Here is a 26,599-nt window from a genome sequence, read left to right as displayed (position 1 = left end):
ACACACACGCACACGCACGCACACACACACACACGCACACACACACACACACACACACACACACAGAAAGATGGAAAATTACATACCTAATGTCCCATTACCTGTTACCATGGATACAGGATAATAAAGGATGTATTGGGGAGAAAAAAGAAGACTGACAGAGACAAAAATAACAATAAAAAGAGGACACCATTCAGAAGAATCATAAAGAGTCAATCTTCTCTGTAGAACTTCAAATGAAGACATTCAGGCTAAAATGAGACGTGAAAAGAATGACGTCTCCATTTTTTGGCAAAATGTCAGCTGCTAGCACGACTGTGAAGAACATTCTGAATTTCTTAAAGCACAGAGGATAAAGATGATCTGCTAATGGCTGCTGTGAAGTTTTAGCCTTTTAAAATATTAATATTTAAATATTAACAGTATGTCTGCACCATGTTCAAGATGTCCAAATGCTGCAATCCTACTAACAAACGTTGTATGGTTAGCCAAAGCCTGATATGCAATGTGCAGGGGTGGAGCCAGATGTTGGAAACGTTCGGGGCTCAGCCCAAACTTAGAGGGCAATGCATCTCTTCCCCATCATTAACTACAGCTACATGCATCTTTCTTTATGCCTCTTTCAAGCCATTTCATGAATAATCATTTGGGTAAAACATCCTAATTGTTCTCCAACTGTCGTTACATGCTGAACCCAGAACAAAATCACATGTTGAGGATGACTCATTTTCACTCCTGCAACCTTAAAAGAGACAAAATTGTCTGATGTTACCATCTATAAGGTTATGTAACATACGTATTTTCCGTTCTAGTCAGAGAGACTGAGGAGGAATGACACAAAGCGGAAGATTCACCACAGCACCAAATCTGCATGAATACAGTCACCGACACATGCACTATTTCCTCCTGTTTGAGTGACTTAAACCTGTAAACTGCTGTAATCAGCTGTTTAAGAAAATAATAGATATTTGTAAAAAGATATCCAACTTTGGTAGGAACCAATGGGCATTGGAGCTGAGAGCGACAAGAAGTCCCAAAGTACGGAGAGACATACTTACACAACGTTGGTTTTAGTCTTTTCATTGGATTTGTTGGCAAGACAAATGTAGAAAATGTCAGCCCTAACCTTAACTAATCGTCATTGTATTGTTGGCTACATCCATTTCAGAATTGTATATTATTCACTGTAAATTAAGGAAAATCCTGGATTTTATTTATTACATCATTCTGTAGCTTATGTTTTACTTCTTGTACGGCGTCGGCAGTCTTACGTTCAGTTTATAGGGTTTACATGTAATGAAATGGGCCTTGTCTTGATATCTTTGTGCCAAAGACGAACAATCAGAAACTTTCCACTGATGGATTACTGTTAAAAAGTGAACGTGTCAGGAAGTACTCACAGCAGAGGGTCTGGAGCAGAGTGACGATGATGAGCAGGAAGCACAGCAGAGAGAAGTAATGAGCCAGCTGTCTGTACTGACCCATCCAGCCTGAGAAACAACGACAAAACAACAGGTCACACAGACTGTAGTCTCTCATCGCCGGACCTTTCTCCCCAGGGCTGTGGAGGAGGGTCTGGCTAGTCCACACAGCAAACCAGCATGGGATAAAAACATGCTCTGGTTCATTGGCATGTGTTGGCATTTGGAGCATGTGTACGTTCAAAAGTTGTTGTAGTCGTGCAACAGACCAGGTCCAGACCGGTCCACGTCCCTTCATATGCTGAATTATTTTTACTTATGATGGGGACAAACTGCATCAACCCCCTCAAAGTAATCAATTACTTTACCAATAGACCGTTATATATCTTAAATAGAAGTCATTTGAACTGAGTGAATCGTTGTAATGTGAATAGTCTATAGTGTCCTAGAACAATTAAATCTGGGCAGCAGTTTCTGGTTGTGTGTAGCCGCTACTGAGCTCCAGGATGACGGCTCCCAGCGGCAGTTGTTTAGCCGCCAATAGGTGACTGTGAGCCGGCCACAGGCACCGCAAGATGCTGGTCCTTCCCGGAGCCGTGGTAGTGGATTTTAGCCAGAAAGAGTGAGCGTCATGATGCACCGACAGTTAAGTTAAAGATAAAAGATCTGTGTTTTCCATTGAATACTGAAGTGCATATTTAAGTGTTTGACATGCCTGGCCATTTATTATTATTGCAAAGGAGATTCATTCTTGCATGTTTTGTTTTGTTGTGCACGATCAAAAAACATCTCCCCCCCTGCTTTTTTCACAAATCGCACCCTGGATAGCCCTGTTTGCATTTGCCTGTGTTGCCCATGCCACGGGCGATCCTGGTTGCAGTGGTCTACATTCTGTTTAAAAGGGATTCTAACTAGAGACATTTACATTTACATTTACATTTAGCATGCATCTTAGCATAATATTTATGCAGTTGCACCTTTTTGTTTTCCCATCCTGTACACATTCAAATATTTGTTCTTTTATTTTATTCATATTATTAATTCATTTATATTGTATGTATGTGTATTTTTCCAAGTATTTCATTTATACTTGTATTCTGTGATTTGTGACAAATTTTGCTGCTGTAACACCGTAATTTCCCAATTTTCTTGGGATCAATAAACACCTATCTATCGATCTATCTATCTATCTATCTATCTATCTATCTATCTATCTATCTATCTATCTATCTATCCATCTGCATACATGGAATCGTATTGATGAGCTTGTTGCATGAGATTCTGCAGGCGAAGCTAAATACACTGGCAGATTGTAATTTCTTACCTCTACTGGCATCTGATAGTTTCAGTTTTATTTGCTGAAGTGCTGAGTAGGTTGCTGCCGAGAATGCAGCGGCCGCTGTGCAGCGAGGTTTGTAGATTATTGTAAGAAACTTGGATATTGTTTCTGGAAAGAAACATTCATATTTAGTTTCCAATTGTCATGTCATTTTGATGCTTTAAACTTGACTTCTAAGGGAAATGGTGCTTCACAAAACTGCAGCAGATAAAGCTGAAACTATCTGCATTGCCAGACATCCCTATTTTGTATTATTAGCTGTTAACATGTTGTAGCTATTATTGTCATTTGGAAGAGAACCTTTAAACTAATAATTGCATCCTCAAAGCAGAAAGAGCAGCTTATTAACAACTCATCAGCTCATCAACTCATCTTCATCAAAAACCCACTTGACACAGTCAACGCAGGTAATTGATTTGAAATTAAAACAGCACAAAATATAAAACATAGAAATTGCGAGCACTTCTAAAATCCACTTAATGCCCTTGTTCTTTGTGTAAAGTAAAAAGCCTTTAATCTGCTGTATTAATATCACAACTTTATGAGGTAAATGTGTAACTGGATCTTAAAATGATAAACATTTGATGTTTAAATGCATACATGCACACCATTGCAAGAAAGAAAAATAAATTACTTTTGTCTGTAGCTGTTTCCTGTTGTTCTTCCTCCACCAGAGCTGATCCATTGTTCACTCCCATGGTTTCTCCTGACAGAGCTCCAGCAGGCTTGAAGGTTTAGTTTTAGTAATTGCATAAATGCATACCAGCCCTGTGGTAGCTGTTGCTCTTATAGTGCTTTTAATAAAACTGAAAATCTTCCTTTCCCCAAAGCAGGAACACAAGAACAGCCCAGTGTTCCCAATGTGGAATTATTTATCTCATATGAAAATACTGGCTCCTCCGCAGCCGTATGCAAAGCAGAGCTGGATCTGACAAGCAAACAAGGAGTTAAGCAGCTGATGTACTGCTGTAGCCGCCATGGAAGTCTCCATCATCATCTGTTCTTCATTCCTCCCATATAGTAAGATGTTGTTGAAAAATACTGACATTCATCAAGGAAATAACAGCGACATTCACACCTTAACTGCCTTTCACAGAGCTGATCTTTTTTTTCTTTTTCATCCTGTCTGGATCAACTGGACCTGCTATTTGAATTGCATCACAAGGCTATGTCTGTGCAGGTTCTCAGTCATCTAGGTCATGGTGGTTCTCTGTTGTGAGCAAAGACAACTGGACTTGCAGAAAGTCTTGGAGACGCAGTCCCGAGCTCCCTCACAAACCAGATCAAAAGACATTCACACTTTGACTCAGGTGACTCACAGATGACCTTTGACACCAATGACTCTCATGTGACTTCCAACAGCTCCCTACAACTCCCATGTGAGATCACCTTGAATGGATGTGCCAACAACTCCCATGGGACTCCCAACGATCCCCAATGATTCCCATGTGACACCACCTTCACCTGATGTGCCAACAACTCCTATGTGACTCCCAACGACTCCCTATGGCTCCCAGGAGACTCAGTGGGTATGTCACAGGTCCTTCAATTGCATCCACGTTTCCTTCACTTGCTCCCCTTTTTTGGCATCTTAGTCTGTCCCACCAAAGAATCATGGGAGACAAGGAAATCATGCGAATAGAGAGGAAACAAGGAAATGTGTTTTTAGAGGGATGAGACGTCCTTATCTCTAAAGCTTCACGTGAATCCGTCAGCTGTATTGAGACGACTTTGGGTTCAAGCGAGGAGTGAGGATAGATCAAATAAGAGAATTGGGATCCAGCCAATGAACCTCATGTGACTACGGGGCCTCAGGTGACACAAACAGCCAGATGTTTAATGTCTGGGACTCCCCACTAGTCAGTTGGAACTGAAGAAGTCTCTTGGATGAGAGACCAAACAGCTTCAAGAAATTCTGCAAGTCCAGTTGCCTTTGCTTGTCACAGAGAATCATAAGACAGTACAACATGCGCATTGTGCAAAGCGTTAAAAAAAAGAAGAGGTTTGCTGTCCAGTTTGAATTCATAAAATATTTTAAATAGTTTTAATCAAAATCCTCACATCTTTACAAATATTTGACAGCATTTACAGAGCATTTTCTTCCTCTTTCAAGTTTTACAATTCCGTTTGGCTTACACACGAGGGAGGGACTGTTGACTGAACACACTGCAATACTTTGAATATTTACAGCCAAAGACACAAGAATAAACATAAAAAAACAACTAAATCTAATTAAAGTGTACACCAAAGGCGAGAATAAGCAAGTCTTAATGCATAAAGTTGTACATGTTATTTTTTTCATTCAGCCTATCACTACACAGTGCGATCAAAAGAGGAGGAGGTGTTTAAATCAATGTCTATAGGACAAAGACAGAAGAAGCAACATATTCACAAATGTCACGTGCATTTGGCCCGCTATCATGAGAGGAAAACAGGAGCAGGTTTTCAAAGTGCTGCTCGTCTTGGCGTTCCAGTCGAGGAAACACTTTGCAGATATTCACAGCTGTGGTGCGATGATGTGGTCCTGATGCTGAGAGATTCTAATCACCATGTTAACAACAAATAGCCCATTTAGTTTCGACTATCAATAAAAAGAGTTCAACCCCATTGAGTTTAACTCAGATGGGACAGGGTTATGTTAAACAAATAATAAACAGTTTACTTCCAAAAGATTGCTCTTAAACAACCTCAGGGTTAGTATTAGGTTGAGAAAGTGCTATGTACTTATTTACAATGCGAGAAATGCCACTATACATGCTTTTTAATCATTAAAAACCGACTATCTGATATAATTTACATGTGCAAAAAAGCCTCTTGTTAAAAAAAAACGTAAAGGTGCCGCTACAAACCGAGATCAACAAAGTCTCCTTTCACCTTTTTATCTTCTCTAAGCGTGTGCAGAGTGTGTGTGAGTGTGTCCGACTCTGCCGTGTGTGTTTTGAGCTGGTCCGAAATAGGCCGGATCAGATCAGTTGTCCATAGGTAAATCCCGCTGTAAGCCATCGGCATTTTGCGGGACAGTTGACGCTGCGTCTGTGCAGCCTGGTGGCCTGTCACGGCTGACATTGAGCCGCGGGGCTCTTGTTTAACGGCCGACTTTTTTTGACAAAGAAACAAGACATCGTTCTCAGTCCTGAATTGACAAACTGCAATCTCACGGTTATCCAGACCACATCATACATGGATTCTTTTTTTTTTTTTTTTCTGAATGCCACAAAATCAGTTTTCTGTCTACAATAGAGCAGAGTTTTCAGTATGAAACACTAGTACAAAACAGACAAAAATCTCAACGTGCAAAACCAACAGTAGCTTGTACCAAATTTGACAGACATTGTAACAAAAAAACAACATTATCCCTTTGTCTCGACAAAACAATGAGCAGACATTCGATTGTCAGTACTCTAGCAACACGTATGAATTATCCCGGTTCAGGTCTCAGTGTGGCTTCATTTGTATTCTGGGGCTTTTCGCCACTCTTTCACCTCTTGTTGCTCACATACTGAACAAAACAAGCTAGTGCATGGGGAGCTGATGGCAACAAGCAACCTTTGGACCTGTTCTGATGGAATGAAATCCTATTATGTGTGTTGCATCCTCGAGATTCAGCCGCAGTCATGACCACCCAGCCTGTAAATCCAAAGCCCAGCGCTTTTCGGAGCCTTCGACATCGTCCTGCTGAGAGCGTCGGAGCGAAGAAGTGAGGGTGTAGGTGGAGAAGGCAGAAAGATCAGACAGGAATGGCAAAAATATATAGAAAAGCTAAATAACTCCTCCTGCTCGTAATCCTCAATCATTCCCCCATCTTTGATCCGTGACTAGATAACATTTTCCCACTCTCCAACTATTTTTGACTGGGTTGGGGGGGGTGGGGGATTTGAAATATGTTGGGATGCTGATGCTACGGCTCTTGGTGTTGGGGTCCAGTGTCAGTCCTTAGTGGCAGGGGTCAAAGGGCACCTCAGAGAGCCCTCCGTGGAGCTCCACTGATTCCTCCAACCAGGACATGACATCTCCAATGAGGTGGCCCCCGCAGGTTGCCTGGCTGTAGATCTCGTTGGGTGTCAGGACTCTGGACCAGAACTGGAGATCAGACAACTCTCCCATGAAGGACTGAGTGACGTCGAAGCGGCCTCCCACTGTGTCCTGCAAGGAGCAGTTAGAAACAGGTTTACAAGATCTTCTTTAGAAGATCTGTGAGCTTATAAAGTTATAAAACAAGGATTATAGCTAAATTGAGCCGACACTATGGCAATTATTTTTACATCCAATCCCAGAGGTTCTCAAACGTATTACTTAAAGGTTTGCATCTGATTCTTATTCAACGTCAGTAGCCCAGAACAATTGGCAATAATACTAACCCTAACTCTAACCCTGGAAACAACCCTAACCCTTGTGCCTTTGCCCCTAGTAATCCCCATCTTGGACGCTAGGCTTTAACCCAAACCTAACCCCAACAAAATAACATTGAATCAACTCACTTATGACTTCTACATAACATACATTCAAGTTGAGTTATTGTGTTTCTCGGTTGATTGTTGTGCCAACACCAGTACCTGGAATTCTGAACTGGTACCCCCCCAAAAAACTGTGGTAGCCCACTTTTTCTCTGTAATAATAAATAATAAATAATAAAACATTAATTTCAGTGTGAAAAATAAGTCTCTTAACTTATTGTTTACATTTTGCCATTCATTTAGAACAATTTACACACCATAAAAAATCCGTTCAGATCAACTCTGTTTCGTCACACCACCACTGTACATTCAAGGACACAATTATTTATTTAAGAAAATATATATACAAATAGAAAAATTTACACTTTATTAGGTATTGTTTTCATAACACAAGGTATTGTATGAGCTGGATCCGGATAGACTTTTGTCTGGATGCGGACCTTGGTCCGGACTTTGAGAAGCCCTGTCCTTAAGTCTTCTAAAGTCTTACTTTCCACAATCTACAGTTTTTGCATATACTGGATCTCTGCCAAAAACCATACCGTAAGTCTTACCTGCTCCTGGCCCAGGATAAAAGTCCCTCCTGGTTTAATGGGGTGCCAGGCGGACAAGTTCTGTCCCGAGCCTTTCTTCACCCCGTCCTGGTAGGCCTCCCAGACTCCGTCTCGTGTCGTCCACGTCATGCACACGTGATGCCACTTCCCATCGGTCATGGTTATTGGCATTGTCACCGCCTAAACTCACAGGGGGAGAGAGACAGACAGGAAGACAGAGACAGACATACCATTAAAGGGGAAGTTTGTCCATCTGGAGGAGTCTTTCCCAAAAATCACTGTAACATTGCCAAATAAAATTCCATGATAAACCTCTGTTGGATGATAGCTTTAGACAGATTCCTAATGTAGGGGAAGTGGATCAGTACAATATAAGACCCTCCAATCGGTTCATCTTCACAAACTCTTAAAACTGATTACAGACTGAGATTAATTTGCATTCTTTGATCAGCTGGATGACTGTCAAGTGTGTGACGAGAAGAATGTCACTCCGACAGACAATTAGGCCAATCAATTAGGATAATCAGATTAATTGCTGTGTTGTTGTGTTTGGTTTGAGCTCACTGCTCACAGTACTGGGGCAGGGAAGCTAGCTTTTTTTCAGAGAACAAAGGATTAGAAGGCTAATGGAATAATTAAATCATGTGCAAGTCAACAATCTGTGTACAAAGAAATGTCATTCAAACTGATCTCTCCACAATTTTGATAAAATGAAATCTGGACACAAATTTGTCCAAGTCAGGAGTTGCTCGACCTTTTCAACGAAGGGGCATCTCTAACTGTGTGTTATCACCTAATCAATCAATCAAATGAAACATGTTGGTTGCCTTGAGTACTCCTTCTTTCTGCACGGCACATCTGGTGTGTGGTACAGACCAAGACATGGTGGGTGTGATTTGCTCTTAACCCTGCACACACAAAACATGTCTCTTCCCATTGCTCTTCAGTCCGTGCATGTCACTGCTACCTGACAAGTTTGTGTGACTAACCAGTGACTGAGAGCATGACATGCCAAATATTGGGTCCTGAGTCTGAGGTCATTGCTGCCTCTCTTAATGGCTCTGACCTTCACTTGGGTGTTGATGCTGTCCTGTCAGTCTAAACTGTGACTATCACACCTCACTGTACGCAAGATTAGCAACACTCTGGGGAATTAAAGTGTGAGAACAGCAGCGTTACCTATCAATACCGCTCTCCTAAAGCTCGTGAAGCAGCTTTTTTGACTGGAAAATCCCTCTATAAGAACTTCCTATCCTTAATCCTTTAAAAAACAGTATAGCACCAGTATTTTCTTTTTAGGAGCTGTGTGGCAACTTAACAATTTCATTTGTAAAAGTGTCAACAAAGAGTTTTAAGGAGTAACATCTATATTTTCCAACCTGGACCCTATTTTCACATGTTTTATTGTCTAAGTGACTGGTCCATTATTACGCAAGACTGCAGAAGTAGTATCCCTACAGAGGTTGACCTATTTGTTAAAGAGCAAGAACCTTTTTTTTTTTTTTAAAGACCTAATACCGCTGATGCTAATCCCACCAGACTCAATTTAAATAAACAGTGCATTTATAAACACTTCATTCAAAGTCAACAGAAACAATTTAAAACTATCAAAAGTTGTCTTGGTACGTCCTTTTAAACGTTCAAACAATCACCTCTCACCTCTCTGGTTTGGTTGAAATAAACCCCTAACTCACCCATTTACATGTGGAAATAGGCCGGCTCTACACATGCTAAATGTGTTGTTTATTTAGATGTGGTGCAGCGAGATTGGCGATGGCGATTTTGGGGCTGTTTCTGGTTAAATGAATAGAATCCTACTCTTACACAAAAAAGTCTCTCTCTGTATGAGTCATTTCCATAATGTTGTCAGACATTTAGCATGATAATATAATAATATAAACAGCACTTTTAGTGGACATAAATTGACAGTGTACATTTGCCATCACATTTACATTACATTACTATTACAGCGTTTTGCTCATTACTGGACTAATAATTTTGTTCACATTAGTCACTAAGACACCAATGCACGGAACAATAGTGTCCATCTTGCAAACCTATGAAAGTACTCCTCAATGTCCAAGTCTGGGTTTCTTAACATGTCCTGGCCCTTGACTCTGTACAATACATCCTTGATTGCATTGTTTTTACCTTGTCGTTGATTAGCAGCTCCATGGGGTTGCTGCCCCATTCAATGAGCACCAGCTCATTGGCTTGTCCAGGTACAGCGTAGGAGAACGGAGTACCGAGGCCAGGACCTGCTCCGGCCTTCAGCCGCAGGCAGATGGTCATTGCAAAGATTTCGTTGACCACTGACCGCTTCATCCTGGCGTACATGTAGTTGGTCCTCATGGGGAAGTCGAGCAGAAAAGCGTTGGGACTCTTCAGCTTCTTGTGGTTTCCTGGTGAGGCAGAGAGTGCAGAATGTGGGTTAAATGTTGGCTTTTAATCACTGCAGAGGTCAAAATTTAAAAAAATATAAGCTAAACTGTACATAAGCTGTGTGAGTGTGTAAATGTGTGCAATGCGTTCTCATGAACAGGTTTTTATGGTAACTTCCAGTGAAAGTTAAGTTTGGCGGTCTTTACAGACCAAAAGGTGACTGTGCTGCACCAAGTTAAGTTTAGCCACCAAAACTTTTTTTAAGCTTGTGGTTTGGGTTTAAACAGTCCCCTTATGTAACCCTGGGACACAGACACCCGTTTTCTGGGTAAAGGTGTTTTTTTTTTGTCTTCAGGAACACAAACTCCACTTCCTTGCTTGAAAGTGGTGTTTTAGGACACAAATGTCCACCCTAACATCCTCCCAATGCGGATCCAGGCTCTTATCCGGCAATAGTCAACGTGGTGCCTACACCAATAAACACGTAGAATAAATACAAATTATGGTGCATAACGTTTCGTAGCGATATGTACGATTGTTTCATAAGAACAGCCTGGTGTGTGTACCAGTGTCGGGGTTGCCGTGGTGCAGCTGGCTGAGCACTGTTTCCAGCTTGCCGTGCCCAGCGCCGCGCAGATTTGTCTCTTTGCCGCTGGAAGCCAACCGCCGTGGGTTATGATCGATCCCGTGGCGGCTGTCATGGTGGTCGTTGCCATGGTGAATATCATGGTGATCATCATGGTGGTCATCGTGGTGTCCAGGCCCGTGGTGATAGTCGTGGTGACCATCGTGGTGATCGTCAGGGTGATAATCGTGGTGATCCTCAGGGTGGCCGTCATGATGGTCGTCGTAGTGGTAGGGGCTGTGATGGTTGCCATAGTGACCACGTTGCCGGCTATTGTGCCGGTCGTAGTGGTGATCGTGGTGATAGTTATGGTAACTGCCGCGATGGTTGTTCCTGCGGCTGCCGTGGTGGCTGTTGTGATGGCTGTCGTGGTGGTCGTCCCTGTGACCGGTACCGCGGTGTTCGTCCCGGTGACCGGTACCATGATGGTCGTCGAGGTGACTGCTGCCATGGTGGTCGTCGTGGTGATCATCGTGGTGGTCGTTGTGGTGACCGTAGTCATGGGTATCTCTGTAGTAGCTGTGGAGCTGCTCCTCCAGGGCGGTGATCTTCCGCTGGAGGAGTTCTCTCAGTGAGCTGGAGTAGGAGCTGGAGGAGTTCCTCGCCTGCAAACAAACAAAAACAGTCCTGAGTTCTTCTCTGTGGGATTCAGTTTCCACTTAAGATTTCGAGGGTTAGGATTTATCGATTTATAGTGGTGGAACCCTCTAGTGGCCGTTATAGTAATAATAAGTAATGTGGCAAAGTACAAGTGAGCCTATTTAATTCAATTCAGTTTATAGTATCAACTCACAACAAGAGTTAGCTCAAGACACTTTTACAACTAGTCCAGTTATTCCCCCAAAAGTAAGCATTTTGTGCTACAGTGGCGAGGAAACTTCATATTAGGGAGAATTGAAAGGAGCCACTTGAGGTGGTTTGGGCATCTGGTAAGGATGCCTCCTGGACGCCTCCCTAGGGAGGTGGTCCAGGTACATCGAGCTGGGAGGAGGCCTCGGGGAAGACCCAGGACTAGTTGGAGAGATTATATCTACAACCTGGCATGGGAACGCCTCGGGACCCCCTAGTCGGAGCTGGTTAATGTGGCTCAGGAAAGGGAAGTTTGGGGTCCCCTGCTGGAGCTGCTGCCCCCCACAACGCGATACCGGGTGAGCAGACAAAGATGGATGGACAGTCTAAGTATATGTCAGGTCTTGTCTTTCTTTCTAGCAGTCCTGCATTTAAAAGTGAACCGTTAGAACTTGAGGCCAAGAGGTGATGAATTTTATCTCTAATTGTAATAATTGTATCTTTAAAGAAGCACATGAAATTGACACTACTCAAAGTTATAGGAATAGATGGTTCAGTAACCGGTTCTATCACAGGAACACTTTTAGCATCATCAGCACCATCATTACACCTTAATAATTATTATCAACATCCTGCATAGATCCTCCTTAACAATTATTATCTTCTCAAAAAAAAGTTAGCGAAACTGAGCAAACACGATATGCTGAAGATGATGTGGAATACGGAAAAAGTTAGTAAGTGGACCATGAGTTAGGATTGTTCTGTTACTTCTTTCCAAGGTCAAGAATAAACTTTCAGTCGTCAAGAAATGTCAAAAGTAACAAGCTGTGAGCTTGAAGAAAACAATTGAATTTCGAAAGAACTAAAAGTCAAAAGCTCTTTGCAGTGAATTTAGTTATGTGCAGAAAATAAAGACAAATTGTGGAATGACATTTAAAGTTGCAGAGGAATAATTTCCGCCCCTCCCTTGTCTCCCTTGCTCATCCCTGTCTTTGTCACCAGATCCGGCTTTGTTCCCTGCCAGTGCACGCCATGATTAATAGCCTCGTCAGGGAGGATGAAGCTAATTGAAGATGAGGCTGGCTTGCGCCCTTAGGCGCGTGGCCAGAGGCTGGCGGTGTAGACATCCTGTTAGAGGAAGGAGTGACAGAACACAAATCCTGGCTTGGCTTCTGGTTTGTCTCACACCTTTGAGAGAGATTGAAGGGTATTTCAACACTTTCCCTGGAAACAACCTGCGATCACCTGCACTGATAAGGAGGCTTTTACAGGCCGGCGGGCAGCAGGGTCTCGCAATGTGAAACCAGCATCATTCAAAATTGTAAATACGTGTAACATCAGATTTGTTTCAGGTTCTGAAACACAATTTAGAGAATGTATCACTTGCTGTGTTACAAAATTGAGGGAGCCTTGACAACAGCTAAAACAGTTCCCAGTGAGCACTAATTTATTGCTTCATTGGGCTCCCACTGAATTTAATTTAAAGTAATGATGAATGAAGTCAGGATCAGTGGCTCCAAACCTTTTTGTCTCGTGACGCTTTAAAACGAGACAAAGTTGACTTACTTGGCCTGGTTTCCCCATCTTGTTTAATCTCAGTGAGATTAACCAGGACAAATAAAAGGTAAAGTTAACAATACTGATGTTGTGGAGATCTTTCCCAGAAAATAGAACCTTACCTCTTGCTCCTCTAAGCTTCCCTCATTAACTTGGATTGTTTGACACAAAGGTTGATTAGGGAGTGAGGGTTAATCAACTTAGAGAAACTTCCTGTTGGAGCTCAGTCTTGACCACTGATAGCCAACAGAAAGATCGAGAGCTGGAACAACTCTGAGGACATTAGCATCCAGAGACAACCAGCTGTGATATTCTCGTATGGCCATTTTGCTTAGTAGGTGCTGTGTGTCTCACAAAGATAGGTGATTTGGTTCTTAATGTGAGAAGTATCTCCTCCAACCTTGGACTCTTGCCTAAAATGTTTGCGTCAGACACCGTCAACCCCTTTTTTTTAAATACTGAATGTGGAACTAATCATAAAAAGGCCTTTTAATACAGGTATCACAACAGTCTCCTGTGGATGACCATGTCTCCATGAAACACATCCTTCCTACAATACTTTGGCAGCAGACAGCAGTTGCAGATGATTCGACGGCTGAGCTTCTGACCCTTAGTGACGCTAGGCATGACCCCAATTATGTCAAACCTTTGATAGGCTTCCGTCTCCCTGCAGTCTATTCCACTTCTCCTTGCTGACACATTACTTAGCATCTCAAAACGTTTGTATGGTGCAGGAGAAGTAAGTCCTTCTTCAGGCGCTTTTACAGAATGTTAACCCTTTTCACCTGTAATGTCGGAGCTTTAATTGCAGCCATATAACATATACAACAATATTTTTAGGCAGTAGACAGCGCTGTGCCTTGCTAGCCCTGCAGTGTTTTTGCATAGTTAGACTATTGCTTTCTTTAATTAGATTTTTTTAAATGTAATGTAACAGCTTCTTTAGGAGTCACTTTGGATCACCCAACTTGGGATAATTTGAATGAAAATGCATGAACCATTTGTCTTCTTTAAATACTGTAGTCTAGACAAGTTAAATAAATTGAGAAAAAAAAATGTTTATATGTATGTAATAATGTTTTCTTATAGTTTATTTACTTGCGGAACTTTCTACCTGCTTCAACTCTCTGTGGTCCCTTAGTTTGTGTTTCATTAACATTCGGCTGTCAGACAACAGCTGTAAGTCATTTTAAAGTCCTTCTACTTTTATACAAAGCAGCTTAGAACTGACCTACATCATAGAGAGAGAGAGAGAGATTCCCTGTCGTCTTACGTTCCTTCGTGAGCCCTTTAACATTTTACTGCTGGTCTAGAGATACTCAGAAGATTGATTGCAGATGCACCTTTTTTTTAGCCATGGGGAACAGCCTACACAAAGATATTAGAAAGGCGGGCTCTGCTGAAATGTTTAAAACTGCACTTTGAAACATGTTTCTTTAACCAGTCTTTTTTTCTAGCACCACTTCTGACAATGCGCACGCTTTAACAGGAGTCCCACATGCTGTTTTCAAATCTTTTTTGCCCTTTAAATGTCTTTTTCAAATAGTTGATCTTTAAAATGGCATGCTCCCTTTGAATCACTAAACACGGCATCTTTAACACATTCAAACAAAGTTTATAATTATTTGATTTTTCCCAAAACGTCTTGTACATTAGCCTGGAGTGATAAGTTTCAACCCACAGCTTACAATAGACAATTACAAAATGCACCGGACTGCTTTAAACATGTTCAACAGTTCATGTCAGTAAGATTTAACACTAACTTCAACTAATTATTTGTATACTGGGATTAGAAGCCCTCTTATATCCCCGGTGCTAGAAAACAAAAGGCAGTAGTGGCTAACGTTACAAGCCAGACAGTTAATACTGCAGGTCTACCTGTAAAAGCTACCATGGACTAGAGTTGGAACTCCAACGAGTCCCCCAAACCATACAACGGTATAGGTAGTTGATTCCTACCCTCTAATATGACCCACAGAAGCGCTTTCTGTCCAAGTGTTGTGAAACAGTCACAGTTTGGTTAGGTTTAGGCATCAAAACTACTTGCTTAAGTTTAGAAAAAGATTATGGTTACAGGGTTCAAATCAATTCATCTGTTCTGCTGCTTCCCTTCCGGTTACGCATGTGATGCAGAACGTGGCATGATTTCCTTTGTTACCCTCACCATTTCCTTTTTATTTTCAAATAGGAGACAAACCGGTCTTCTGGGTGGAATCCCTGTGTGTGACCCATCCACCTATCTCTATCCTCCGGCTTTGCTTCTGTAATAATTACTATGACCACTAGTCCCCCCCCCCCCCCATTACAAAACGTAAATACGAGTGGTAAATGCTGCTTGAACAAACGACTTTAGGAGCCGTTTTCCCTCAATTGTGTGACCCCTGTTGTGTCTTTAACTGTACTTCAGAAATGTCCATCAATCAGTGCATGTCTTTCTTGGCATTGGTCAGAACTCCCAACTCTTTGCAGTTTTGTGGTTAATTACCACTGGTGACGCAAAACAGGGCTCTTCTCTGAGCGGGCATTGCAGATTTTTGCACTCACCTGCAAGTTCTCGAGCCTCTCCTTCAGCGTCTGCAGTGTTTTGCCCGTCTGTTCAGGGGAGAAGGAGCTGTGTTTTCCGTATGTCGAGGGCTTCCTGTGGTGGGGGTCGGACCTGTGGCCGCCGTGGGAGTAGTGGTGGTCGCTGCTGTGATACGGCGAAGAACCGTGGTGTGAAGAGGAGGTCGTGTGGTGGCTGCCGTGCTGCCCGTGGTGGTCGTCCCGGTGGCCGTCGTGATGATTCTCATGATGGGTATCGTGATGGTTGTCGTGGTGATCCGTGCCATGGTGATCAGTGCCATGGTGACCACCACCGAAGCCCTCGCACAAGGTGAGCTTGGCGGTTAGCTCCCTGATGGTCTCCCGCTGGTCCAGGATGGTCTCCTTTTGCCTCACAAGGCTCTCGCGCAGGTGCAAGATGGTGGCTTTGGCCTCGTCGGACATCATGCCTCGCCGGCTACTGCCGTTGTGACCGTTTGTGTGGCCGTTACTGCTCGGTCCATGGGGCACACTGGGTGGGGAATAGCAGCTGGGGTCAGCTTCTGGGGGAATTGGGGTGCAAACAAACTTAGGGCTAATGCCATAGTCATATTCTATACCAGGCAAACCACCTGCTGCGGCTGCTGCACATGACAGGAAGTAGTAATAAATTAGAGAACGTAAGGGGGAGAAGGGAAGGATAGACCACAGAGAGACTCCCACCCATTGGTGGGGTTTTGCAGACAGAGGCATGAGGTTCAGAGGACTGACGTCTCTGGCCATGTTTGGCCGGAGTCCAAGTTATTCTTCGACAAATGACAGTCCTCCTAGGCCTTAGCTTATTTGTGACGAACACCATGAATAGAGGTTATAAGTGCTGGATTGAAAGGTGGTGGGGTAACGCATGTCAACCATAAAACTGCAGCTGGAAACTCCTCCCAGACCACATAAAGTCCTTTTGAACAACAAGCAGTACAAACTCCAAAGCAGTATTCCCAAAGCACACAAAGGGTGCTGCTGAGGTCTTCAGCTGTTAGTTGCTTCAACACAACCGTGCAATATCACTTGAGATTTCATGGCTCCATGGCGAGATAAGCTGGGCTGAAGGATCTTGATAGAACCTGCTGTCTCTGGGAAGAGGTGTTGGTCAGGCGATCCCTCTTGACTCCAAGAACCTCCTTTGTTCAACAGCCAAGAGTAATCCCTTTAACTTTGACTGACCACCCATCAGATCCCAGAGGGTGTCCAACCTTTAGAACAAGAAAAACAAGATACGTGTTGATATAATGGCAACTAAATGACTAACAGGAACTTTGTATCAACATTGATGTTTTGGTTTGTGTAATTTTCCGCTTGAAGCATAAACCATTTACATTGCAACAAAATATTAGAGATCACCCTACATAATTGTCAATATCTCTCATTAAAGGAGTAAAACTTGAAGGGGACGGATATCAAAAATATTTATCTATGTTTCTAACCATACTGCCTAATTTCTGATTCTGAGGTTTTCTAATTATATGACATAAACTAATAAACAGAAACTTCATATTTATTTTGCCATTGGTTGCTTGTCAGTAAAAAAAGAAATCAAGTTGTCTGTGCAGGTGTGGAACAACAGTCCATTGGTGTCACAGCCTAAGGCTGTTGGATCAGCCAGACAGCAAAAATAAACATGCAGGACACTTTTCCCTCTAAGCTCCTTATCTTCATAGCCTTTCACTAGTTGAAACACTCACAGCACCCATTAAGTACAAACCGCCGAGTCTCAGGCACTGCTCTCTCTGTGACACCGTCCTCCTCAGAAAAATGACAGCATTGGTTGTATGTGCAAGGGTTTTGGTCCACGCAATAGTTTAACATTGTGAGAAATACACGTAGGCTATCGGCCTTCTTGCAGAGAGTTTGATGAGCAGATTGATACCACTCTCACATCTGTATGTTTAACATGAAGCCACAGCCAGCAACCTGTTAGCTTAGCTTAGCATAAAGACCGACAACAAGAGGAAACAGCTAGTTTGGCTTGGTACAAAGGTGACAAAATCCACCTACAGGCACACAATTCTAGGCCCTGTGTAAAGACATCCTCTATGGGCCTCTTTGCATTCACAGCTAGCTATTCATTGTAACATCTTTTTGGGCCCTCCTCACTTGAGCTACTAACAGGACATTTATAGCACAAAGACAGGAAGTGACATCATGGTCAAAACCATGGTAAAATAGAAATTGAATGAACGGGTGTTATAAGTTTCACATTTCTACCAGGATTGATTTTGTAACCACTAGGTATTTTACAATTAACGTGCTAATTTTAAAGTTATTTCACTGAGTGAATCAAGTGGAAGATGAAGGCTTTAGTCTGATAGTGTAGACAACATGTGTGAGATTAAAGAGACATTATACGTCACTGAGGCACGAGGCATCACACATAAGCCCATACAGCATCATAAAGGCTAATGACACTGAGTGGGCAGTGAGGACAATAGCCTATCAGATATGTTTTTTTTAATTTTATCTCTGATTTTCTCCAATTGTTTTTACGGATGAAAATTAATTCTTTTAAATGTTTCTTTCAAATCATCATTGTACTCTTTTTTTCTGTACTTTTCTGTCTTTCAGAACAAAGTAACTACGGCTCACAGTGACTCTTAAAGACGCAGTGCATCCGGGCGATCTGTTCATGTTTTCCTCAGTGGAGACGTTGCGGGCTGCAGGAACGCGTCTCCCTGTGCACCTCCTCCTCTCAAGGGTGACCGACTAATAGGATTGGTTGGATTTAATGCTACGTAACGAGGGATTGGCCACAGGGTCGAGTTCTGCCAGAGCAACTTGCTCGCCCGCCCACAAAGCCAAGCCCTTGTTGCCAAACGTGACCAAGAAGAACGTGAGTGACATGTAGCCGGTTAACATTATGAGGCCATCAACAGCCACAATGAAGAAAGAAATAATAAAAATCACGTTTCCATAGGAAGTTTGCACTATATCTACTTTTTGGGGGGTGGCAGTAGCTCAGTCCGTAGGGAGTTAGGTTGGGAACCGGAGGGTTGCTGGTCCAAGTTCCCGAGCGGACCAAAGTACGAAGTGTAGATTGGTAACTGTCACTGCCAGGTGCTCTTGAGCAAGTCACCGTGCCCCCCCCCAACTGCTAAGGGTGCTAGTCCAGCTGGCAGCCCACTCACTCTGACATCTCTCCATTTGTGCATGAATAGGTCCTGAGCATATGTATGTGTATTTCAGGCCTGTGTGTAGTGATTACTAACAAAACAGAGTTTAATTCCAATAAACTGTATAAATTATTAAATAAATAAAAATTTGTTAAATTTCCTTGATGGCCACAAAATACATATTTGTCATATTTTTTATTTCAATAACACTTATGAAAGATGCCTTATGATATGTGCTATGCATGTACATACATGTACATTCCTGTGTGTTTACATATTTCAATAGTTGTTCTGGCATTTTGAGCTTATTTTGTTTTATTTATTTTTTAAACTAGTGTATTTAATGTATTATCTGCATGTGCGTAAGTTTGTATGTGTGCATGTCCCTAAAACTTGTGTTTTTCTAAAAAGGAAGAAGAAACATGACCAAGAAAGTTAGAAAGCCATCAAAAATCATACCTAGGCACTCAAGGCTGGTTACACAGAGTGATAAAATGGCTTTTAATAAATAGGGCAAAACATAAAAAATACACTAATGCTTGTTGCCTCGAGCCTTTCTCAGGGTGTGTGAACCTACATCTCTGCTTGCCGTTGTGCGATGTTATTGTGTGTACAGTGTCCAGACATGTGAACTTTCATCTTCTCAAGCCAATCCCATCCGAATGGATCAGTTATCCAGGTTCCCTAGATCTACGTGGCCTTGGCATGGCTCTACCTTACTCCAGCTTAAAGGCACCCCTCCTCCTCCTCTACCTGTGCAGGAAGTTGCATCATGAACTCACGAAGTTATTACACAAGTGCACCCTCCCTCCCTCCCTCCCTCCCCGTCGGGAGGTCCGGCTGGATGGTAAACTCGGTGTGGAGGAGAGTCGTGTCCGTGTGAACGTCACGGGCCAAAACACAACACAACAGCCAAGTGGTACTTTGAGGACTGAAGGTGTGGGAGGTGTTGTGAGACCATGTGTCAAAGCCATCAGTCCTAATTCCTTTTAACATCAAGGTGACAGACTAGGGGAGTGTTCCAACACCTTGATGGACATTCATTTATCCCAAGTAATTATAAGTACAGATTTGGGGAAACTGTTAAAAAAAACACCACTGTCATTGAGGGAAAAGTAGACAAAGGGAGATAGCATCATTTGAGACATTTTGTTGTTGAAGTATTATGTCTCAGATTTCTGTCATGGAACAATGTGGAACATTTAAAACACCATATAAAAAAGTAAACCTCATAGTGAAGTGTGTGAAGTATCTGGAAATCGCAGCGTCTTCTATATTTCCTCCACATGAGACATTTGAAACAATCAGACTTACCATTCAGAAACACTTAAAGTATTCTCTTCTTACAAGCAAACTGGAAAAGATTTTCTTCTTCTAATTCTTGGGTATAGCATGTCACGTACTTTTAAATCTGGATTTGTTTTCACTTCTTTGAGCAGTAAAAGACAACGTGTTTCCAACAGAATCAAAGGAATCTAAGGATAATGCTCATAGTTCTGAGGGAACTTTTAGCACCACCCTAACTTACGACATTGCATTTATTGAACCAGTAAAAGACGTGTTAAATTCAAAATCTCTTTCAGACAAACAGCATGAGACAGATAACGAGCTGTATCACTTTATAGGTGATAATGGACTGCCTACAATTCAATCAAAATGTTACTTAATGTAATTAGAAACATAAAAGCCTTTTGCTACAGTATGTAGACTATTATGTATGTCTATTATGTCCTTGGGTCAAATTTGACCCCTTTAAAAAATGTCTATATCTGCAATATGGGTTTTCTTTTTAACCAAATTAGCACAAAAAATGGATTGCCCAAATGCTCTTTGCCAATACAATTAATCACTTTCATTCCTGACTAAGCTCACCTGATGTTCCTCTGATCTTAACTATTAGTTTAATTAATTCATAGTTTCTACTTTTTTGACTCAAATATTAGGTATTATTAAATAATATCCTCTCAGCAGTCTTTATATCTGTCTGTACATCCTGAGCTCTCTGCATTAAACAAGCTATTTGAGTGTTGAAGCCTTTGTTAAATCAGACAAAGTATGAACCATTTTTTCATAGTCCACACTAGTCCCGCTTTGCCAGACCTTCCTCCTCAGTACGGTGGCTTTTATCTGTCAGAACCTTTGATGGTCAGAACATTGGCAGGAGGACTTTGTTTTAACATTATTAAGTTGTGAAGACTGTTTGTTATGCAGACTTGTAACACATGGGGACCTTTGAGGACTTTGTAAGGATGTTTCATTGTGAGATCTTACAGTTGTGAGGACTTTCCGTTACAATAACTTGCAGTGGTGAGGACTTTTAATTGCTAAGGACTTCTTTTTATGAGGTCTTTTTTTGCAAGGGCTGTCCACTATCACAACCTTTGCTTGTGAGGTCTGTTATCCATGTGAACTTTTGCTCATAAGGACTTTCAGTCGTGAGGAAATTTATTTTTGAGTGTATTTCAACTTTAACTTGTTATGTTGTTATATTAACTTGTTATGTCATCCGTCTTCCTGTATTATTCACATTTTAATACATAAATTGGTCCTGTCTTATCAGTGTTCAGGAAAAAAGACCCATCTCTTGAAAATGTCAGTACTTGTCTCCTGTAATAACCATGCCTGTGCATCAATCAAAGTTAGGAGGACGATGAAAGACGACCTCATTTAAAAAAGGTCATATGAATGAATTTAATGGATTGAAGTTTCCAATTTCCTGTTTGTATTTCTAGATTTCTGCAATCTAACATAAGCACAAAGAAATGCCATTATTCCTGGTAAATCTCATTCCTCGGGGAGAAATACTACAACTAAAATGTTCCAAGTAATTCTAAAACAACCACTGGTCTAACCTGGCTATCTAGATATAACTACTACTGTATTTCTACTGACAGTTTCTTTCACAGTGTTTGGCACATATATTCAATAACCAAGTTTTCTTGTTCCCACAGATATTACTCTCTTAATCTAAATTGGAGTTAAACTGATTTCCTGACCCTGCAAACATACTGTAAATGATATCTCTGCTATCTCGGATAAAGACGACTACACACTGGATGACTTTCAAAGTCTTCAGATTGCTGTCCTGATCACACAAGACGCAGCCTGTCTTAAAATGGGGTATCATGAAGATGTTGTGGTTTACACGTTACACGAGTGATCGGTGACGGTGATCGGTGCACATTATCCAAAACACACAGGAAAAAAAATTTGCAGCGAAGAAAAAGAAAAGACTATAGAGAGAATGGTTGGGGAGACGCAGGTCTGTTCTGAAGAGAAAGTTGGAAGTAGATAAATAATTTTGCAATGAACTCACATAGCTGTCGGCTCATATTGTGCGTATCTTGCGCTCTTATTGGCTTTAGTGTGTGTTTTCACACTCCAGATATTTCCACAGTCAAGATATTCAACCTGCTAGATTTCTCATGCCTCTGATCTGGGGCTTTTGTCGGCCATCACCAAAAACTTCTGTCGAGTTGAAAATCAGGGTTTTAAATCGCGTTGCTGCTGACAGACAAACGAACACAATCAAGTATGATAACAACAGTTTTCTAGAAACAAATGTGTGTTAATATGAGCAATCAGACTAAAACAAAAATCTATCTATCTTCCTGTCACTGCAAACCAGAACTAGCTTAATTAAAAATCCACTAAAAAGGGCCAAAGGCTCCCTTATTTTGACTCCCCCTCTGAATGCAGTCCCGTCTCACATCCACATAGCTACGTGTAATTACAGTTTCGAGCTCCACGAGGGTCAACAGCCTTCTGCTGTGGAGCCGCTAAGTGCCACAACTGCTGAGTGGTTTCACTGAACCTTTGCACTTCTGTCAGTAATTTAGTCTTTTGTAATTTTCACTTCATATTCACTTCACTTCCATTAGCCTGAACTGATTGTGTCTCCAAAAGCAACGAAGCCCAGTGGCAGCACGTCTAACTGTGATAGCAAATGCTGAAATTTCTCCTTTCTTTTTAGAATCACTAAACAAAGGCCACCCATCGACGGATTCCTTAAAGGTCCAACATGAATTATATTGATTGTAATAAATCCCCAAATTAGCCCAATGCGTCAGCAGATATTATGGAAACATGCTAAGTTGAAACATCTTTTCTGCTAACAATGCTAATGACAGTAGTGCGGTTCTGTGTTATGACCTGTGTGTTGGTATCACCTGCCCAGTTTGGCAGCTAGGCCGGGTTGCCCGATATACCTGTAAAAACGTAAACCCAGTGCCCCACAGCTGTAACGTTAGGCAGCATTAGCAATGAAAGCAGCAAACAAATGTTTCAAAAGAAATGGATTCTACCGGACCTAAAAAAAACGGCTTGTTTCTAACAGTTGCGTGACCAGAGATTGGTCAGTAAATAAAACAATAAGAGATGGTGGTCTTTGATTAGGGTCAAGAATGAATCCAATCGAGATAGGATAGAGATAGGAGATAGACTGAGTTGAAAAGAAACTTGTGTTTTGGCAAAATTAATTAAAAGCATTTCTTTTTCTTTGAAGGTTGTCTGTCTTACCACCACCTAAGGATTTAAGTCCCTGCTCAATCTTTGAAATATCGTTTATTTCAATTCTTGGCCGTCAGTGATTTAGTGAGACACGTCGTCACGTTTGTCAAGAAGTGGATTTGTGACCTGAGGGGTGATGGATCTCCTTACATTTTGTTTGGCTTCTGTAAGCTGTCCCTGGCTTTGCTGCAGCTAATGAAGAGGAATCAAACCAAGGTCTCAGTGCTGCACGTGGCCTCCAGCCCATCAGCCCTGCAGACTGGGGCCGCGGAACGCCCCGCAGAACACAAAGGAAGGGACTGAAGAGAACACCAAAGCCACAACAACACAAGACTCTCCTGTTTTATTTGACACATATTACTGATGTTAAGTTGGAAGAGACATTTCAATTGAAACAATTTATGAACTTAATATTCACACTACTTACTTTGCATAACAAATGTAAGACCAATATGACACATCTGAACAAACAACACTTATGCTAATGGCATGATGGCACAGCAAATGATCCCCAAATGAGATACAGCTGCTACAGTGCTGTCTATTTGAATTGCTTTGCCTATTCAATTTCATGATCACTTAACTGGATGTATTTATACTTGTAAACTCCATCTGTAAAATCGTAAGGCGATTGCATGAAGGCTAGAGACAAGGTGTCAAATACCTCAAGATCTTAGCTGCACGTGAGCTAGAGCTCATCAAACCGGCGCTGGATATTAGACGTGGCTGAAGATGCATGCAGAGATTGGGACAGTTGGGGGGGGGATTAATTTAGCCGGAAAATATCGGCACCAAGATAGTTTCTTTCACCGGTTTAGGTACTCCGACAAGGTACAAAAACAAATACAAAATCACCACAAAATGAATCATATTCAGTTACCCATCGGCTGCAATTTACTGATGCTACCAAGTCTAATCTTACACACAAAAGAGGTTTTAATGCAATAATTAAAATGTTGTTTCCCATTGTTAAATAGCAATGAACACATGAGAAAGTAGCCTTTCATTTCAAGACTTCAGCTCAAGTCTTTCAACATAAACCATCCACTTCCTATCATAGCGCAGCAACGCTTTATGAAAGTTTCAGGAAGTGTCTTTAGCTTAGCCGGCTGCTTATTGTTCACTGACACGAGAGGCAGTCATTTGAAATGACAGGCCTTTTGGTTTATAACAAAGATTCATGCAGCCTTTTATGGAGAATCAGAGAGCAAAAATAGAAATGCAAATAAGCAAAAGTACATTTTCCAACATCCCGTTCCTGCACCAGGAAATATCTTGCCCAAGGTTCAGTCAGTACATTGTTAAGTTAATTTAAGGGTGTTTTTTTTTTAAATTTCAGAACAAGTTTAGATATATTTTTGGCAGAAATTAAATTACTCAATCAATCACTCTTGAGCTGCTGTGCTATTTGTGCAGCATGTACACATAGCACATAAGCTTACAGCTTATAGTCTTCTGCCCCATATAGAAAATCCTTATAAGTGTATTACATAACTAAATGAATCACGCTTATTTTTGCAATATTGAAAATGAGAAAATGAGAAATGCTGATGATTTGAGCACAAAACATCAACATCTCAGTATGCAGGAGCATAATTTACATACATCTACATCACTGTAAATCAACTGAGGAGTTCAGTTTGAACTTTGTGTTCCAACATTGCATGATTGAGTAGCTCAAACGAGAGGATTAACACTTGTTCATATATGTTTAAAATACCAGAGGTTTTGCTTTTAAGAAATAAAAAATAACTTTGTGAGAAAGAAACAATAAGTTTTATTACCTGCAAGTTTGAAGTTCCCAAGCTGGTTAGTCCATTCAGCACACTGATGAGCTTGAGGAGGATTGGCTTTAGGTAGATAATTTTAACTCTCTCCCTCTCTCTCTCTCTCTCTCTCTGTGTCCCTCTGTCTCTCTGTCTCCCTCTCTCTCTCTGTGTCTCTCTCATGTACCTTTATCCTAGCTCATAACTAGCTCCCAACTGCCATTTTGTATCAGGGGTTCTCGCTTTTTTGCATGAGACTTGTGAATATTTTTAAGAAACCAAAAGTTCCTTACTCAACCATTGAGAGAAAGTTGGAGATGATCTGAGCAGGGTAGTGATCCTCAGATCAACTTTAAAACATAATTTAAGCAAGAAGTGGTCTTTATATTAACAGACCATCATAACTTTTCTTTGGCTTTAAATTACGCTTGTTAAAAAACTATGTAGAAAACTAATTTTAAATTTTTTTAAACTGAGTTATTTTAACTCTGCAAACCCATTTCAATGTATTACACGGGCTGTAAGTTCTCACTGTGAAATCCCAGGGCTGGGTCAAACTATTTGAATTCCCTCTAATCACTTTGGCATCTGGCATCCTTTTAATTGAAGATTGGGGTTAAGCCTTTAGCCTTGACCGAGCTCCTCGCAAATGGAACCACGCCCCCCTATTTACAATTTTAGGTGCTTCACGATTCGAGTTTACGACTGAAGAAGTCCCACGAACCTGATTGGCCCGAGTGACAGACCTGCTAATGATGAGTACACAACAAGTCAGAGATGTTATTTAAGTAAACATATGCAGGTGTTTCTGTTCACTTTACCATCTAGGTTAGGATAAATCAGTAAAAGTAAATGTGATGCCAATAGTCCCGACCAAGCGTGTTTAGATCTGATGCCAAAGGAGACTTTTAGTTCCAATACCAACGCCAAAGACACCTGACTGAGCGTCCATATTTTACGGGAAATTGGCCTCAAACTGGAAAAAGGTGTAAAAAAAATCAACCCTTTATTTAAAAAGGAATTAACTTTTCCCTTTTAAGTTAATGGTGTGACAACCTAACTGTGTACCTATGAAACCAGAAAAATGTCCACGTTTTTAAATCTTCTAATCATCTTTATTTTGCTTTTCGTGTACTGTGCATGTGCAACTGAAATGAGTTTTGAGGGCTGATGGAGTCCATGTAGGTGTAATCATACAGGTTCTCCAACAGACAGCAGGTATGTTGAAGCTATTTTTACAGACCAGCTCCGCTTTCTAGTGCTGTTGAACGATAGATGTCAGGAAATCATTTTAATCCCCCAATGTATTCATGCCAGAATGAAACAAAGCTCTTCATGTGATAAAATCAGTTCAGTCGGTGTAGAACTGACAGATATATTATAGTTTTCAGAGTAAGATTAGCACATTTTAAATACAACCATTTCACAGGAATAAAACTAGGAATAAATTTGAATATTTCTGTTCCAACTGTGGAATAGAAATGTCTGTGAAATTTCATCTGATCTGTCATTTGATTGA

At 41.4% G+C, this 26,599-nt stretch overlaps 2 protein-coding genes across 3 annotated transcripts in view; both read right to left on the bottom strand.

Annotated features, from left to right (window-relative positions):
• LOC117957044 (galactose-specific lectin nattectin-like) overlaps window positions 1-3,858 on the bottom strand; it is a 10,386-nt gene extending 6,528 nt beyond the window's left edge. The window contains exons 1-2 of one of the 2 annotated variants that reach the window (XM_034892568.1): window positions 3,395-3,858; window positions 1,401-1,490 (exon numbers count right to left, since the gene is read on the bottom strand). In XM_034892568.1, the coding sequence (XP_034748459.1) occupies window positions 1,401-1,490; window positions 3,395-3,458 (154 nt within the window). In that variant the 5' untranslated portion in view covers window positions 3,459-3,858. The remainder of the gene's footprint in view (window positions 1-1,400; window positions 1,491-3,394) is intronic. The other variant, XM_034892569.1, reaches the window with a different exon arrangement.
• A 917-nt stretch (window positions 3,859-4,775) lies between these two features.
• LOC117957043 (neuronal pentraxin-1-like) lies at window positions 4,776-25,211 on the bottom strand. Its single transcript, XM_034892567.1, has 7 exons — window positions 25,099-25,211; window positions 15,666-16,891; window positions 11,231-11,380; window positions 10,717-11,176; window positions 9,920-10,170; window positions 7,769-7,948; window positions 4,776-6,903 (listed from the first exon to the last, which is right to left on the bottom strand). Exons 2-7 carry the CDS (start codon window positions 16,422-16,424, stop codon window positions 6,694-6,696), a joined length of 2,010 nt encoding a protein of 669 aa, XP_034748458.1. The 5' UTR covers window positions 16,425-16,891; window positions 25,099-25,211; the 3' UTR covers window positions 4,776-6,693.
• Window positions 25,212-26,599: the final 1,388 nt, after the last annotated feature.

The sequence above is a fragment of the Etheostoma cragini genome, chromosome 14, assembly GCF_013103735.1.
Source record: "Etheostoma cragini isolate CJK2018 chromosome 14, CSU_Ecrag_1.0, whole genome shotgun sequence".
Taxonomy (NCBI): domain Eukaryota; kingdom Metazoa; phylum Chordata; class Actinopteri; order Perciformes; family Percidae; genus Etheostoma; species Etheostoma cragini.
The sequence above is the reverse complement of the archived record's forward strand: the minus strand, read 5'-3'. Positions and strand labels throughout refer to the sequence as shown.

Excerpts from the sequence above, each read along its gene's own strand:
- LOC117957043 (XM_034892567.1), bottom strand. The coding sequence starts at position 16,424 with ATGGCCAGAGACGTCAGTCCTCTGAACCTCATGCCTCTGTCTGCAAAA. Across the intron at positions 11,381-15,665 it reads AGAGGCTCGAGAACTTGCAG|GCGAGGAACTCCTCCAGCTC; the intron begins GTGAGTGCAAAA and ends GTTTGTTTGCAG. Across the intron at positions 11,177-11,230 it reads ACGATGATCACCACGACGAC|CACCGCGGTACCGGTCACAG; the intron begins CACCATGGCAGC and ends CACCGGGACGAA.